This window comes from Chaetura pelagica, unplaced genomic scaffold (assembly GCF_000747805.2).
Source record: "Chaetura pelagica isolate M959 unplaced genomic scaffold, ChaPel_1.0 scaffold731, whole genome shotgun sequence".
NCBI lineage: Eukaryota > Metazoa > Chordata > Aves > Apodiformes > Apodidae > Chaetura > Chaetura pelagica.
The window spans coordinates 89,002-104,763 of NW_009952155.1; the positions used below are offsets into that span (position 1 = coordinate 89,002).

Consider the following 15,762-nt stretch of genomic DNA (forward strand, 5'->3'; position numbering starts at 1 on the left):
AGGTAGGGGGGGACAAGATGAGGGTCCAGGTCTGGGGGGGACAAGATGAGGGTCAAGGTCTGGGGGAGACAAGATGAGGGTCCAGGTCTGGGGGGGACAAGATGAGGATCCAGGTCTGGGGGAGACAAGATGAGGGTCCAGGTCTGGGGGAGACAAGATGAGGGTCCAGGTCTGGGGGGGACAAGATGAGGTTTGGAAAAAGCTGATCAGGATCAGGTCTGGGGAAGGCAGGAAGAGGTTAAGTCTTGTAACAGGAGCAGGGCAGGGCTGAAACCCATCAGCCTCTTGCTAAAGGGCAGAGCAACTCCCATCATTTTTGCTGCTGTTTTCCACAGCCACTGCAGCCTTTAGCCTTGGGGCTTGTTCAGAGGATTATTTCTTGGAGGGGGATGAATGTGCACAGCAGGACAGCCCTGCCAGGGCTGCTGCTTGGCCAGAATTAGCCTGATAGCCCCTCAGCTCAGTGGCTGCCTTGACCTGGAAAACTGTTCCCCTTCTCAGAGCCAGGAGAGAAGTGTGACATGGATGGGCCATTTTACACAGGGGATTCTCCCCCTCCTCTCTAAAGTGTGCAGACTAAATCCAGACTAAATTAGTGGAGAGAGGAGAGTTTGGTTGGTTTTGGTCCTTGTTTGCCTCTTGGAGCATCAGGAGGGGGGAAGCAGGGACATCTTGCTGGTATCCCATGGTCTCTCTTCCCACAGAGCCCAGCTCTGGAGGATTAAGCCACACACCTTGAAAGGATTAAAAAGCTGTTTCTTAGAAGCCTTGCAAGTGTGGATTGGATGTGTGATTGTGGAGCTGAAGGCTGCCCACAGCCTTGGGGATGGGTGGGAGCTCCAAACTGGTGCTGAACTGTTTGGTTTGATCTTCCATGGAGCACAAAATCCTGGGATGGTTTGGATGGGAAGGGACCTGAAAGCTCATCCAGCTCCAACCCCCTGCATGGGCAGGGACACCTCCCACCAGCCCAGGCTGCTCCAAGCCCCATCCAACCTGCCCTTCAACACCCCCAGGGATGGGGCAGCCACAGCTTCCCTGGGCAACCTGTTGAATCCTGCCTGAAGGGACCAAGGTGGTTAAAATAACCTCATTGTTTGACTGGGAGCTTGATTTCTTGTTTGCATTCCTTCTTTTTTAGCTACATCCTGGAGTTCCAACTGTTTTTCATGCTCAAATTCACACGAGGGGCTTGATGTTTGGTTTGAGTCTTAACTGTGAGGGCAGAAATACCCCCTTGATTCAGAATAACAGCTCTTGTAGGTTTTCAATGTGGCAGTCAAATAGAAAGGGGCTTCTTGGGGGCTCAGGGGGCAAGGGAAGGTTCATCATGTTGTTTTGAAGTGCTCAGAGTGGGAACACAGAGCTGCTTGCTGCCTCTGATGGGCTCTGGGAGGACCAGGCAGGGAGTGCTGCAAAGAGACCCCCTGAGCTGCCAGGGCTCCAGCTTTGGCAAACACACACAGTGGCTCCTCCTGCAGGGATGTGGTGGCCAAGGGTACCAAGATGAGGGTCAAAGTGATGCAGGACTGGGGGTTGGTTCTTACCTTGCAGCTCACAAGTGTCTGGAGGTGCTGGGTGGGCTGCAGGGACCTGCTCCCAGGCTCCTTCATGCAGTGCCAAAGCCTGCAGGGTGAAATGTCTGCACAGCCTGCAGTGTTTTCCTAAGCCTTTGCAGGATGCCAGGAGCTCTGAAATCAACATCACTGAGTGTGTTTTCCCAAAACCAGGAGCAGGGTTTGCTTTTTCAAACACTGCACTTGCTGTGCCCACCTGGGACTGCCCTGCTGCTCCTTTCAAGACCACAGTCCCTGACTCCCACCTTTGATATAGTTCTGAAAGAAATGCCCTGTAGGTATTTTATTTTCACCTATCCCCCCCCAAACATCCTTAACAAAATATTTGTTGTCCACCTCCTTCCTCTCTGTGCACACAGAGGCTTCAAAATGGGACATATTCTAAATATATCCAGTTTCTGCAGCTCCCAAATAGACCTGGGACCTGAGACTGGACCTTGACTTTGGCCAGACAGTGGGCAGACAAGGTCTAGCTAAACATTCCAGGCTGGGCTGCTATTTCTGTCCTTCTTTTATCCCTTCTGGGCCTGTGGGAAGCAGAAAGATCTCACTTCCAAGCCCAGGGATGAGGGTGGCAGGTGAGAAGTGGGTTGAACCCCCTTGTCTGGGCTTGTTCACCAGGGAATTGTTGAGTCCTTGCAGTTGAGTTGGGTTTGCTGGATGAGGCCTTGGATGAGGGGTGAGGATGGGAGCAGGACAGGGACTTTGTGGCTTGGCACACAGAGAAATCTTCCTCTTATCTCATTTGGTCCCTTGGGAGCCTCTCTCTACACCTTGGACTTGTAAACTGAGGCCACCACCATGTGAAGCTCCAGCTCTGTCTCCCAGTTCTCAAGAGGGTTTGACAACCTGAGGTTGATTTGCCTGTTGGTTGTGGCAACTGCACTTGAATTTCTCCCTGCTTTGGTGTCAATGTTTGCTTCTCTGGGGCATCTCCTCAGTGCTGATCAATATCTCCAGGGGGTGGCAGGAGGGGGGACCAGACTCTGCTCAGGGGTGTCCAGGGCCAGGACAAGGGGCCATGGGCACAAACTGGAGCCCAGGAGGTTTGACCTGAAGAGGAGAAAATCCTTCTTGCCTGTGAGGGTGGCAGAGCCCTGGGCCAGGCTGCCCAGGGAGGCTGTGGAGTCTCCATCCCTGGAGACCTTCCAGCCCCTCCTGGGTGTGTTCCTGTGGGATCTGCTCTAGGGGATCCTGGACTGGCTGATCTCCAGAGCTCCCTTCCAGCCCCAACCACCCTGTGATGCTGTGACAGCTCCCTCAGGGGTTCCTCTGTGATGTCTGTGGCAGCTCAGGGTGCTGGTGCTGCTGGTGGCAAGAGGCAGGAGCTCTGGAGCTGCTTGGGCTGAGGCAGCACAGAGGGGAGCCCTGGTTCCCTGCAGGTCCTGGGGGGGCAGAGGTGACTTGTTGGTCTCCTTGCACTGCCTGTGTCCAGAGCTTGAGCTCCTGTCAGTCCTGCTGGGCCCATGGAATCAGGGCCAGGTTGGGAGGGATCTCAAGGATCATCTGCTCCAACCTTAAACACAGTGAACACAGAAGGTTTGACTTTCCCTCTTGGCAAAGCTTTGCTCAGACACCCCAGGAGCCCCAAAACTTCCCAGGCAACTGCAGAGGGGTTGGGTTTTGGGGTGCTCTGGTGGTTCTGCTACTCAAGACAGTGTTGAAGCCTGAGAACAGGGCAGGACCTTGCCCTGCTCTGCAGTGTGGGGCTCAGGGGCTCCCCTTGGCTGCCTTCTGTGCCAGCTGGGCTTTCAAATGGCTGAGCAGGAAGGAGAAGGGAGAATGGCAGAAGCTTTTGCTCCTCGTGCAGCCCTCAAACCCCAGAGCAGCATCTCCCCAGCTGAGCCTCCCACCAGGGCTCAGTGCTCCTGCTTTCCCTGCCTTTCTTTGGTGCTTTCCAGCAGCCTGTTTTGCTCTGGCAGGCAGGAGGTTCCTGCCAAGGCCTTTCCTGGCTCAGCACAGGGTTGGCCCTTTGTCCTGCAGAGCCTGCACTGCTCCTGGCCCCTCACCCTGGGCTGCTCTGCCCTCCCTGCCCCTTCTGTCCTGCACAAACCCAGAGCAAGAAGTGTTTGCAGCCCAGAGGGATGTTCCCAGGGCACTGCTCATCCCCCCCCCTGCAGCATCTGCCCCACCAGGTTCATTCAGTGACTCCCAGACACAGCTCCAGATGTTGAAACCCAAGCAGATCCCACCCAGGGATGAGACTTCCTAAAAAGTCCAGGAGGGAAAGGCTGAGACTTCAGTGGGAGGGAGTTGAAGGGTTTCAGTGCAGGGGAGGAGATGCTGCTGGGAGGAGGGAGTTCTGTGTGGGAAGATTTGATGGTCTTAATGGGGAATAAAAAAGAGGATTCAATTCATTTCTTGTCCTAGTTGCAGCCTTGGTGGCTGGGGAGGCAGGAAGGGCTGCAGCTCCACTGCCAAGGAGGAAGGTTGTGGGTAGGTTTGTGTCCCCAGGGGCAGGAAAAGGGAGGAAGGAGCAGTTTGAGTGGATCATAAGGAATCCTGCAGCAGAAGAGCAATGAGGGCTGGCAGAGGCAGCAGCCAGGCTCCTGGTGCTGGTGACATCAAGGATCTGGTGACAAGGAGTGCATCCCTGCTGGGACAAGCACCTGGTGAGCAAAGAGCTGCCAGAGCCAGGCTGGAACCTCCTGGGGATGGGTTTGAAGAGAAAGGAAAATGCAGAGAAGGAAATCTTCATTCTGGTTCCCTTTCTGCCTGATTGGAGAAGTTTCTCAGGCCAGAGGGGAGGCCCCACAGAGCCAGGGCTGTCTAGACCCTCCTGCCCCATCACAGCCTCTCTGGTCTCTGTGTTGTCACTGAGGGTGTGGGGGGGTTTAAAGGGAGTGTTGAAATGCTCTTCTGAAAGATCTGGAATGTACCTGGGATATGGTGTCCAGTTCTGGAGCTTCCAACATCAGAAGGACGTGGAGCTCCTGGTGAGAGTCCAGAGGTGGTTTGTGATGGTCATTTGAGGGCTGGAGCAGCTCTGGAGCCAGTCTGGAGAGTTGGGGTGTTGAGCCTGGAGAAGAGCAGGCTCCAGGGAGACCTTAGAGCAGCTTCCAGTGCCTGAAGGGGCTCCAGGAAAGCTGGGGAGGGACTTGGGACAAGGGCAGGGAGGGATGGGATGAGGGGGATGGATGAAAAGTGGGAGAGGGAGATGGAGGTTGGAGATGAGGAGGGAATTCTTTGGTGTGAGGGTGGTGAGAGCCTGGCCCAGGTTGCCCAGGGAAGCTGTGGCTGCCCCATCCCTGGGGGTGTTGAAGGGCAGGTTGGATGGGGCTTGGAGCAGCCTGGGCTGGTGGGAGGTGTCCCTGCCCATGCAGGGGGTTGGATCTGGATGAGCTTTCAGCTCCCTTCCCACCCAAACCATCCTATGACTCTGCAAACCCAGCAGCTGGGTCTTGCCTTCAGCCAGGACTCAGTGACCCAGAACCAGGGCAGGACCTGCAGTTGGGTTTCCAGGGATGGATCCTCCTCCCTCTCTTGGTTCCTGTGCATCCTCAGGGCTCTGGCCAGAAGAAGGGCTGTCACTGAGCTTGGGATGTGGGGCAGGACTCAGACATCCTGTCCTGGGCATGGTGGTTCTGCCACCAGGAAACAGATGGCAAAAGGTAAAAGAAAATGTTATGAAAGTGGTGTCAGTTGTTGCAGTCAGATCTGAAGCTGGATGGGGGGGAGTGTTTGGTTCAGAGGGTGGAAACAAAAGGGACTGAGGCTCATGTGAAAACTTTCTGAGCCAGGAATCCTTTTGTGAAAGCTCAAAAACAAACCCCTTTTCTTTCCACTGTCTCTGGGCAGGCCCCAGCTTTCCTGGGGCTGAGATTCCTGGGTTTTGTAACAGGGCTCAGCACGTTGGCTTGGGCTGGGATGTTGTGTCCAGGGCTGGGATGTGGCTCTTTGGCTGGGAGAGGAGCAGGGTGGAAGGGAACAGGACCCAACCAGAAGAGTTTGACCCTTCTCTCCCCTTCATTTTTTTTGTGCTCATTTGTTCTGCAGCCACATGTTTGTGCTGGGCAAGGAGAGGTGTGACAACCTGGCTGGGCAGAGCAGGTGAGATGGGTTTTGTGTTGCCTCCCTTTGCCAGAAGGAGTGAGGAGGTGTGAGGAGAAGGTTGGGGTATCAACTTGGCTTGACATCACCAGGGAGATCTGAGCAGAACTGAGCAGGATCTCTCTTCAGCCTCACCCCCCTCTTGTTATTTGAAGCTTTTTGGTCTGATTTTTATATCACTGTGTGCAGGGGAAAGCAGGGTGATGGGGAAGCTTGGGTTGAATCCAGGAATAGATGTCCTGCCCTCCACCCCCAGCTTGGTCTGGCTGGTTCTTCACACCTTTCAAGGCTCAAGAGGCTGAACTGGAGCAGAAATAAAATGCCAGGGGGATTTGTTGTTGCTTGTTTCCTTCCTGGTGTTTGGCTGTGCCAGGATGGGTGGCTTTGATTAAAGCAAAGCTGCAGCTTGAGGAATTAATCCAGCATGACCTGCCAACCTGCAATGCAAGACTTGGTGTCCTCTGAACAAGCAGCTTTTTGGAGGGCAGGGGAGCAAAGGCAGGAGCTGATTCTGCCTCAAGGATGTGGGTGGGATTGTGTCAGAAGCAAAGGGGAGGCTGGAGATCTGGGTCTCAGTTGTGCTACCAGCTGAATTCCAGGACTAGGGAAGGAAAAGAAGAAACAGGAGCAGGGCTGGCACATCCATCTCCACAGCTGTTGGCCTCAATGGGTGGAAATTGCACAAAGCTGGCTGAGATGGGGGGGCCTGAGCCAGGACTTAACACTTTCTGGGCTTGGTTGCTTCTCTTTGTGGCTTGAAATCCTCAGCAGCATCTTCCCCTGGTCTTGAAGGAGCTGAGCTGTGAGTTTGGTTTTGTCCCTCAGACTGAGCAAACCAAGTCCCATCAGCTTTGGGGCTTGGGTCTCTCTTTGCCTTCCTCTACCAGGAGGTGCTGGCAGCCCAGTTGGAGTTCCTGGAGGCAGCATTGCTGGGTGCTGAGGGGCTGTGGGGCTCCTCAAATCCAGTTGAAGGCTCTTGAAGGGTTGGTAGCTGAGATGGGAGGTTGGCAGATGTGATTTCAGCTTTGGAGTTGCTTGCAGGTACCTTCTTTGTGATCCCCAGGGGTCCTTCAGAGGATCTACCAGCTCTGCCTTGGAGCTTGTGTGGCTCCTGTGGGAGCTGAAGTGAAGCCTCCAGAGATCAGAGTCATCCCAGAATCATGGCATGGGTTGGGTGGGAAGGGACCTGAAAGCTCATCTAGATCCAACCCCCTGCATGGGCAGGGACACCTCCCAGCAGCCCAGGCTGCTCCAAGCCCCATCCAACCTGCCCTTCAACACCCCCAGGGATGGGGCAGCCACAGCTTCCCTGGGCAACCTGGGCCAGGCTCTCACCACCCTCACACCAAAGAATTCCCTCCTCATCTCCAACCTCCATCTCCCTCTCCCACTTTTCATCCATCCCCCTCATCCCATCCCTCCCTGCCCTTGTCCCAAGTCCCTCCCCAGCTTTCCTGGAGCCCCTTCAGGCACTGGAAGCTGCTCTAAGGTCTCCCTGGAGCCTTCTCTTCTCCAGGCTGACTTTCCTTGCTGATGTGACACCTTGTAGGCGTTTGTCTCCATGTGTATAAACCACAGAGGGTGATTTTCAGACATCTGCTCCAGTCATTTAGTGTAGTTTGCTCCTGGTTTTTATGTGGGATCTGTTTTCACCATTAGCCCAGCTCTGCACGTTGGTGCTGGGAGATGCTGAAAGTCTGCCTGGGTTTGCATTATTGAACAACCACAGAGCAGCAGTGACAGGAAACCATTCCAATCTGGAAATGTTACCAGGAGAAAGCTCTTAGCAGCCCTTTCTCCTGGAGAAACCTGCAGGGTCCTGCTTTGGGTCCTTTGTTTCTTCCATCTTCCCACCTAGAGCTGAGGTCTCCAACCCTCTGAATCCTGGATGGTTTGTTGAAGGCTCAGGACAAACCCTGGAGCTGCTTTAGCAAAGGATTCTCTGCTCCCAACCCTCCTGGCTGAGCAGAAAGGGACGTGGGTTGGTTTTGCTCTCAGGCAGATGATGAAAATGTCACAGTGTGCTGGGCTGTTACAGCTGAACCCCCCCCAGGGGCTGCAATCAGGCCTCACTTCTTGCTGGTTTGCTCCATTTTTAAGGTCTTTTTCCACCCTTCCTTGGCAAATTAGTGGCACAAACAGCACAACCAAAGTGTTGGGTTTCTCTTGGTGTGGGTGTCAGCACCTCTGGGGGAGGAGATTTGTGTCCTGGGACCTTGGGGCTGGAGGCTGCAGCCTCGTGCTGCCTCTGCCAGGGTTGCTTCAAGTCCAAGAGTCCAAACCAGTCAAGTTTGCATCTTGTTTTTCACATGTATGAATGGACCAGCAAGGACAACTCAACCCCTGACCTGTCCCAAACACACCTGGGATAGGGGATGTGGGAATCTCCAGTCCTGGGCTGGGTCAGAGGTGCCACAGCAGGGCAGGGTCCTGGGGAGGGTCCTGGGCAGGGTCCTGGGGAGGGACCAGCACCCCCAGCCCTGCAGTGCTCAGAGCTCTGCTGGAAACTGATGCAGCAACTCATTTTGAGTTGCTAAGCTCCTGAACTTACAGCAAAAACAACAGGCAAATCAGAAGGCAGGTGCTTCTCAGCATTCCCAGGCTTTCCCCTTTTTTTTAGGAGTTCTTATTTCCTCTCAATTATTATTTCCTTGTGTCTTTTCTCTCCCCTTCCCTGACTCACTGGGCTGGTTTCTTTCTTTGCCTGTTGCTCTGGTCCCATGAAATCCTAGTAAAGGGTTTTCTGGTCCCATAAAATCCTGGTAAGGGATTTTCAAACCTCTCCAGGGGGTTGGAATATTCAACTTTTCCTTCTGGCTTGAAGAGTCTTGAGATGAGCTGCTTGGAAGCTGCAGGAGAAGAGCAGGAGGGAATTGCTTGCCCTGTCCTGGTGCTCTTTGCTCAGGATGTCTCTGGGAGTGTGTGTCACAGCTCCTGCCAGGCTGCTGGGGTGGGAAAGGCAAAAAAACCCCTCACATGGGCTTGGTCAGAACGTGCTTCAAGGCTGGGGGTCCAGCTGGTGGTCCCTGCTGGAGGAGGAGTCTTGGTGTGGGGTTGGGACCTTGGCTGTGGTTCCCTGCCCTTGGGGGCTCTGGAGAAGTGGTTTGGTGTCCCTGCACCTTGGTTCTCCATCTGGGAATGGTTGGTTCTCCCATCCTTGGAGTGTCCTGCTGATCTTGGAGGCTTCTCAGCATCTGTGGGAGGTGAAGCCCTGGTGGGTGCAGGGGGGGGAAGGAGCAACAGGGACAAGGTGGGAGCAACAGGGACAAGGTGGGAACAACCATCCTGCTGCTCCTCTGCCACCAGGAGCTGGTTCCCAGCTGGAATGGCCCTGTGCCCCTCTCAGGTGGGGCCAGCAACTCCTGCAGTGCAGCTGCCCCATGGAACAGCCATTCCTGAGTGTGACATCCCACCTTGGTTCCCAACCTGGTTCCTCCTCCCCGAGGAGCTGAGGTTCAAGCTTCTCCAACCCCAGGCACCCTGGAAGGGGGTGTCAGAGGAAACCCAGGGCTGGGTTTGGAGCATCTTGCTGATGGCAGGTCTGGGCATGGGGAAAATGTCCCTTTTCAGTTGGTTTCTCACACAGCAGGGCTGGGACTGACACAACCACGTGCAGCAAATGCACTGAGGGTTTGAGATCAGGGACCTCCTGCAGCCACGTGGGACTCACCCCCCTCCTCAGCTGTCACTGCAGATTTCCCCCTCACTCAGGAGCTTCTCATCTGCTTTTCCACTGTAGCTTTAAGCTTCAGCTTCCTGGCCTTTGGGGTCATTCTTGTGAAGAGGCTTTTATTTAAAAACACTAAGGTCTTCATGTCATGGAATGGTTTGTGTGGGAAGGGACCTGAAAGCTCATCCAGATCCAGCCCCCTGCATGGGCAGGGACACCTCCCACCAGCCCAGGCTGCTCCAAGCCCCATCCAACCTGCCCTTCAACTCCCCCAGGGATGGGGCAGCCACAGCTTCCCTGGGCAACCTGGGCCAGGCTCTCACCACCCTCACACCAAAGAATTCCCTCCTCAGCTCCAACCTCCATCTCCCTCTCCCAGTTTTCATCCATCCCCCTCATCCCATCCCTCCCTGCCCTTGTCCCAAGCCCCTCCCCAGCTTTCCTGGAGCCCCTTCAGGCACTGGAAGCTGCTCTAAGGTCTCCCTGGAGCCTTCTCTCCTCCAGGCTGAACACCCCAGCTCTCCCAGCCTGGCCCCAGAGCTGCTCCAGCCCTTCCTCAGCAGCCAAAGCAATTCCCAGCTGGATTTCAGGCTTTGCTTGCCTCTTGCTTCCTGCTGGAGAAAGCTGGAGGGTGCAGAGCAACAAGGTGCTGTCTCAGGCTTTCTGCACCCAGTGAAGAGCTGGAAACATTTCATCAACTGCACCAAGGGGAAAAGGGAGGTTGGGAGCTTTTGGGAACCAGCCCAGGGGTGCAAAGGTCCTGCTGCTTCCCTGCCAGCACCTGCTGAAATGCTGTGCAATAATATTTGAAGTGAATCTGCCAAATTCAGGAGAGACTTGGTGTTGGAGATGGACTTCCCAGGCTACCCAGTTTCCTTTGGCTTCAGACCCTTGGTTTGAGCACCTGGAAGTGGCTCAGATGTACCAAACTGGGGTATTATGGTGGGTTTTTTAATTCTTGAGGGCTACAAGAGCATTTCACTGGGAAGCCTGTCTGAGCAGCTCTGTCCTCCTGGGGAAATGAGAAGGTCCTGTTTTCCAAGGGGGTATCTCATGGGGCTCAATTCCTGCAGGAGAAGGTGAAAGGAAGACTCAGGGATCTGGTTTGGCTGTAAAAACTGGCTGGTAAAATGGAGGCAATTGGGGAAAAGCAAACAAAATCAGGAAAAGGTGGAGGGAAAAGCATGAAGTGACTTGCCCAGGGGATGCAGGCAGGGCTGGGGGTGAGGAGGAGGTTCCTGCCCCTTTCCCATCCCCAGCAGCTCCTGCTCTGCACTTGGTTTCCACTTGCCCAGGAGCTGGTGGTTGCATCAGTGAAGCAGCTGGAGAGTGGATGTGCCACGTGGAACGTGCAGGACTCTGCAAGTCCTGCCCTGATCTTCCCTGACCTCAATACCTGCCTGGGAACCTCAGGCCCAGTGTCTCTGAGCCCTGAGCATTCCAGGGGATCAAATCCAAGTGAAGGGAGGGGAGGATTCCTCAGCTCTGATGTAACTCCCTGCAGAACCACGTGGAGTTCCTACATATTTCTGATGAGCAAAGCTCTCCTGGAAGCAAGGGTGAACATTTTCAGTAGCTCTTTTGTCATCACTTGCCACAGCAGATATTTTCCAGCCAGTCTTTTGGGTCCCTGCAAGGTTGGTTTGGGCAGTGGCCTCAAAATGGGAAACCCATCCAAGCTTCATGACTCATTTGCTGTCCCAGGCAGGAGGAGAAGCCTGGCTTGGGGAAGCAGGGGAAATGCCAGTGTCAGCACTTTGGGATCTCAGCTTTGAAAGGCTGGGTGAGGAAAGGATGCCCAGGGGCTTTGGGGGTCCCAAATCCTGCCCTGCCAAGGCTCCCACTTCCCTGCACCCTGCCAGGATGAACCTGGTCCTCACAGGGCTGAGCTTGGTTCACTTCTCTGGTGGCTGAGACCAAGTGAAGGTCTGAAACAAGCACTTCAGTTGATTTCAGGATCAAAGGAGTTTTGTTAGGGAGCAATTTGTGCAATAATGTGGGGTTTTTAATGAGAAAAAGCATCCTTGTTTTGAAGGATGGAGAGAGTTGGGGTGTTGAGCCTGGAGAAGAGAAGGCTCCAGGGAGACCTTAGAGCAGCTTCCAGTGCCTGAAGGGGCTCCAGGAAAGCTGGGGAGGGACTTGGGACAAGGGCAGGGAGGGATGGGATGAGGGGGATGGATGAAAAGTGGGGGAGGGAGATGGAGGTTGGAGATGAGGAGGGAATTCTTTGGTGTGAGGGTGGTGAGAGCCTGGCCCAGGTTGCCCAGGGAAGCTGTGGCTGCCCCATCCCTGGGGGTGTTGAAGGGCAGGTTGGATGGGGCTTGGAGCAGCCTGGGCTGGTGGGAGGTGTCCCTGCCCATGCAGGGGGTTGGATCTGGATGAGCTTTCAGCTCCCTTCCCACCCAAACCAGCCTGGGATTCTATTCCACACAAGCTGGGGAGGTTTCCTGCTCCCCCGGTGTGTGTTTCCCTTCCCTCCTCTCCTGCCTCCCTCTGCTCAGCCCTGAACACAACTTTCCCTTCCCCAGTTTGAAGCTGCACCCCCAGTTCCCTCCCAAACTAACCTCCCTGGTGGTTTATTTCCCTTTGTTTCCAGAACATGAACATCCAGGTGGAGGACATCAGGATCAGGGCCATCCTGGCCACCTACCGCAAGCGCGTCCCGGTCACCGAGGGCTACGTGGAGGTGAAGGATGAAGGCACCTGGAAGCAGATCTGTGACAAGCACTGGACCATGAAAAATTCCCGTGTGGTCTGTGGCATGTTTGGGTTCCCCAGTGAGAGGAAATACAACACCAATGTCTACAAGTAAGAGCCAGGCTTTTGTGTGAGGCACCGGGATGGGGGTTCTTGGAACACTGGGGGGCTTGTTCTGAGGTGTAACTTGTCAGATGACACTGGAGACCTTGGGGGGGAGAAAAACCTCCCACTGCTTCATTCCTTCAGCTCAGGTTTTCCCTCGGTGTCAATATTTGGAATGTCAAGCATTTCCCTGGGCAGACAAGGGGAGCTGTTTGATCTCTGTCTGGCTGCAGAGCTGGTGCGGTGGCACTTGTGGTGTTTGGTAGGTCCTGGGGCAGGAGATGTGGACACTGAGCCCAAGGAATCTTTGTTTCCAGCTTCTTCCCTTCCCCTGTGAAGGTTTAGGTTCTGTTTGATGTGCAGGGGATGGCTGGAAGTGGCCACAGTGCTCACTAACCCACCCACTTGCCCCGTCCCTCTGCAGGAAGGCAGCTGCAGGATCAGGGCTGGTTGGATCTGGAAGCTCCCACGAGGAATTTTGGGATCAAAAGGGGCACTCTGAGCTGGGCACTGAGCTCAAAATGCCTGGGGTGCATCCCTGCTGCTGGCTGGGCCTCTCAGGCAGTGCTTGGAGAAGGATGCAGTGGTGATTTCAGTGGGGGTGTTTTTAATTCCTGTCATTGTAGATGGCTGGAAAATGAGGGAAGAAAAGAGTGATCCACAGGGAGAAGGTTGTGTCCTTCAGAGCTGCAGGCTGAGCAGTTCCAGCTTCAGTTCCTGAAAGCCAGGAGCTCTGGTCTTCCTTGTTGTCATGGCTTCAGCTTGCTCTTTGCCACCAGCCTTCAGCACAAACTTGCTGCTTCCCACACTGTTCCCTAGAAATCACCCCCTGGAGCAGATGCAGGAGAAGTTGAAGTGAAATTCCACCTCATTTCTTTCCTGCTCTGTGACCTGGGGAGTGGGGAAGCCTGGACTGGTGAAGGGGAAGGACTAAAGTCTCCAGCCAGGAGTTGTGGTTTTCCTGCCTGCTCCTTTTGGCCTGGGATGGCTATTTCTGAAAGTTCCCTCTGGAACTGGCCTGGCCACCTTTCAGTTCTTTCCTTAGCAAGATGCTGATCAGACTGAAGAGGTCCCCTTGGGGCTGGAACAGCATCAGGCCCCAGAGCAGCACAAAGAAAACAAAATAAATCACCCCCAAGTGGAATTTTCTTGCCAGGCTCCCCAGGGAGATGAGCAGGGGACTGGTAATTGCTACCAGTTGGTCCAGTGTTTTGCCACGGACACCAGTTTGAGGTGGATTTGCTCCCCTCAAGGCAGCAATTCTCCCTCAAAATCAGCTCTGAGTTTCCCATCCTCTGCACCAGAGCAGGAGGGGCAGAATAAATCACCTCTAGGAAGATTAAGTAGCTTTATTTTGTTGTTCTCCTGCTTCTCAGTTGTGGTGTTTCCAAAAAAAGCATGAACTTCAGCAGCTGGAGCCATCTGCCTTAAATGAAGAGGTGCCTGGTAACTGGGCTGTCTCTTGCAATAGTGCAAGAAGAGATGGAAAAACTGAGGCCCCAGTTGTTCAGCAATGTTGAAAATCCCATTCAGGGGAAGCTGGAGTTGGGAATATGTAGTGGTGACAAATTCCAGGCTTGGAGATCTCTCCTGCTCAGCCAGATGGATCAAGTACCCTCAGTGTCCTGATCCCTCCCTCACCTTCTCTCCTTGTCAGGAACAGCCTCTTGGCCTCCTGCACCCCAGAAAGTTGGGGGAAAATACCCTGAATATGATCCCAGGTTGGAAGAAGAGGAGATGTTGTTTTATTGGAGGGAGGAGACTTGTGGGATCCAGTCAGCTGGGCAGTTTGGGTTAGCACAGTTAAAAAAGCTCTTGGTGCTTTGTGTTCCATCACACGTGCCCAGCACTTTGCTGGGGAGGGAAACCTCCCAGTTCTGAGCTGGGAACTCCATCTTTGCTCCATGCTGGGGGGACTGGGATGCCAACCCAGTAGCTGGGCCAGGAGGGCAGCCCTGCCCTCTGCTCTGCCCCACACACCTCCTGCTCACACAGCCCCTCTTGGGGAGGGGAGAGTTCACCCCTGGCTGGGTCATTTGAGCTAAACCCTCTCAGTGTGAATGTGAAACTTCAGAAATGCTTTTTTTTTCCCCAAGCTTTGCTCTCCCTGCTCTCTAAACACCCTTTTCCCAAGAGCAAATCCTTTGCAAATCCCATCTCCACAGCCTGGGGATGGGCTGGGACCAGCAGGGGTGGCTGCAACTGCCCCATTCCCACTTCCCCTCCAGTCCCACTCCCCACAAACCTCCAGCTTGAGCTGATCCTCTGCTTCTGCACAGTGGTGGGAGGTGAAATGATTTGCAGATGGCTCTTGCTTGAAAGAAAACAACTTAGTTCATTGTTGTCCCAGTGCCAGGGTTTGACTCCTGAATGTAACTTAGGCTCTGGGGTTGACAGCAGGATTGATGTTAGGAAAGGAACCAAATCTCCATGTTGTTTCCATGTTCTTCAAAGTGATTTTTTCTATAGGCACTACTTGTGAACTCCTCCTCCCAACCCCTGCTCTGGTTGAGAAAGCAGAGTGGGATGAAATGCATTTTGCTGCTGGTGAGAGGAGAAGTTTGTGGCCAGAGATGCTGAAGGCAGAGAGGCCTTCTCAAGGCCTTGCAGCTTTGGGATCTGTCAAAGAATGGGCTGGGGGAGCTCAGCAGTTCCAGGGGGATTTGTCCAACATCAGTCCAAGCTGATCTCCCAGTTTAACCACCCTGTTCACAGCATTTGTAAACCTGGTCAGATGTGTGGGTTGGTTAAGAACCTCAAGGCTTGTCATAGAAATCCTCAGGGTTTGGTTTTTGTTCTCAGCAAAGCCAGGATCTGAAGGGCTTTGAGAGTATCATGGAATGGTCTGAGGTGGAAGGATCATCCAGATCCAGCCCCCTGCATGGGCAGGGACACCTCCCACCAGCCCAGGCTGCTCCAAGCCCCATCCAACCTGCCCTTCAACACCCCCAGGGATGGGGCAGCCACAGCTTCCCTGGGCAACCTGGGCCAGGCTCTCACCACCCTCACACCAAAGAATTCCCTCCTCATCTCCAACCTCCAGCTCCCTCTCCCAGTTTTCATCCATCCCCCTCATCCCATCCCTCCCTGCCCTTGTCCCAAGTCCCTCCCCAGCTTTCCTGGAGCCCCTTCAGGCACTGGAAGCTGCTCTAAGGTCTCCCTGGAGCCTTCTCTTCTCTAGGCTCAACACCCCAACTCTCCCAGCCTGGCTCCAGGGCTTTCTCTTCTGCCTTCCTGAGGCTGAATGCAGCAAATTGTGAACTTCAGCAAATGCTTGAAGAACTGCCCCAGGGTAGGACCCTCATGCCTACACCCCTGCAGAGGAGTCCACCAGCTTCTGCTCAGTGTTATGGGTGAACTTTCCCAGCAGGTGTGTGTGTCATGATGTGTTTGTGCTCCCCAACCCCTCTTCTGTAGTGAGGGTCCTTCAGCTCAGCCCCTTCCCACAGCCTTTGTTTGACCTGTGCCTTTGTTTCAAGCTGATGTGCTGAAGCTCTGTTTCTCCTGACCACTGAAAACCATTTGGGTTCCAACTTGACCTAGAATTGGCTCAGTTCTCCCAGCAGGGCTGTTCCCTCCCACCTCTGACCTGAGCAGCAGAGCTCTTGGCTCTCCGCAAGTGAGAGGTGGGTTTGCACCTTTTCTGCCTCCAAAAACAAATAA

The 15,762-nt window shown here is 54.3% G+C and overlaps 1 protein-coding gene across 1 annotated transcript in view; it reads left to right on the top strand.

Moving 5' to 3' along the window:
• Window positions 1-15,762, top strand: part of LOXL2 (lysyl oxidase-like 2) — a 49,647-nt gene that overhangs the window by 8,462 nt on the left and 25,423 nt on the right. The window contains 1 exon segment of the mRNA XM_010007161.1: window positions 11,894-12,105. Coding sequence (XP_010005463.1) covers window positions 11,894-12,105 — 212 coding nt within the window.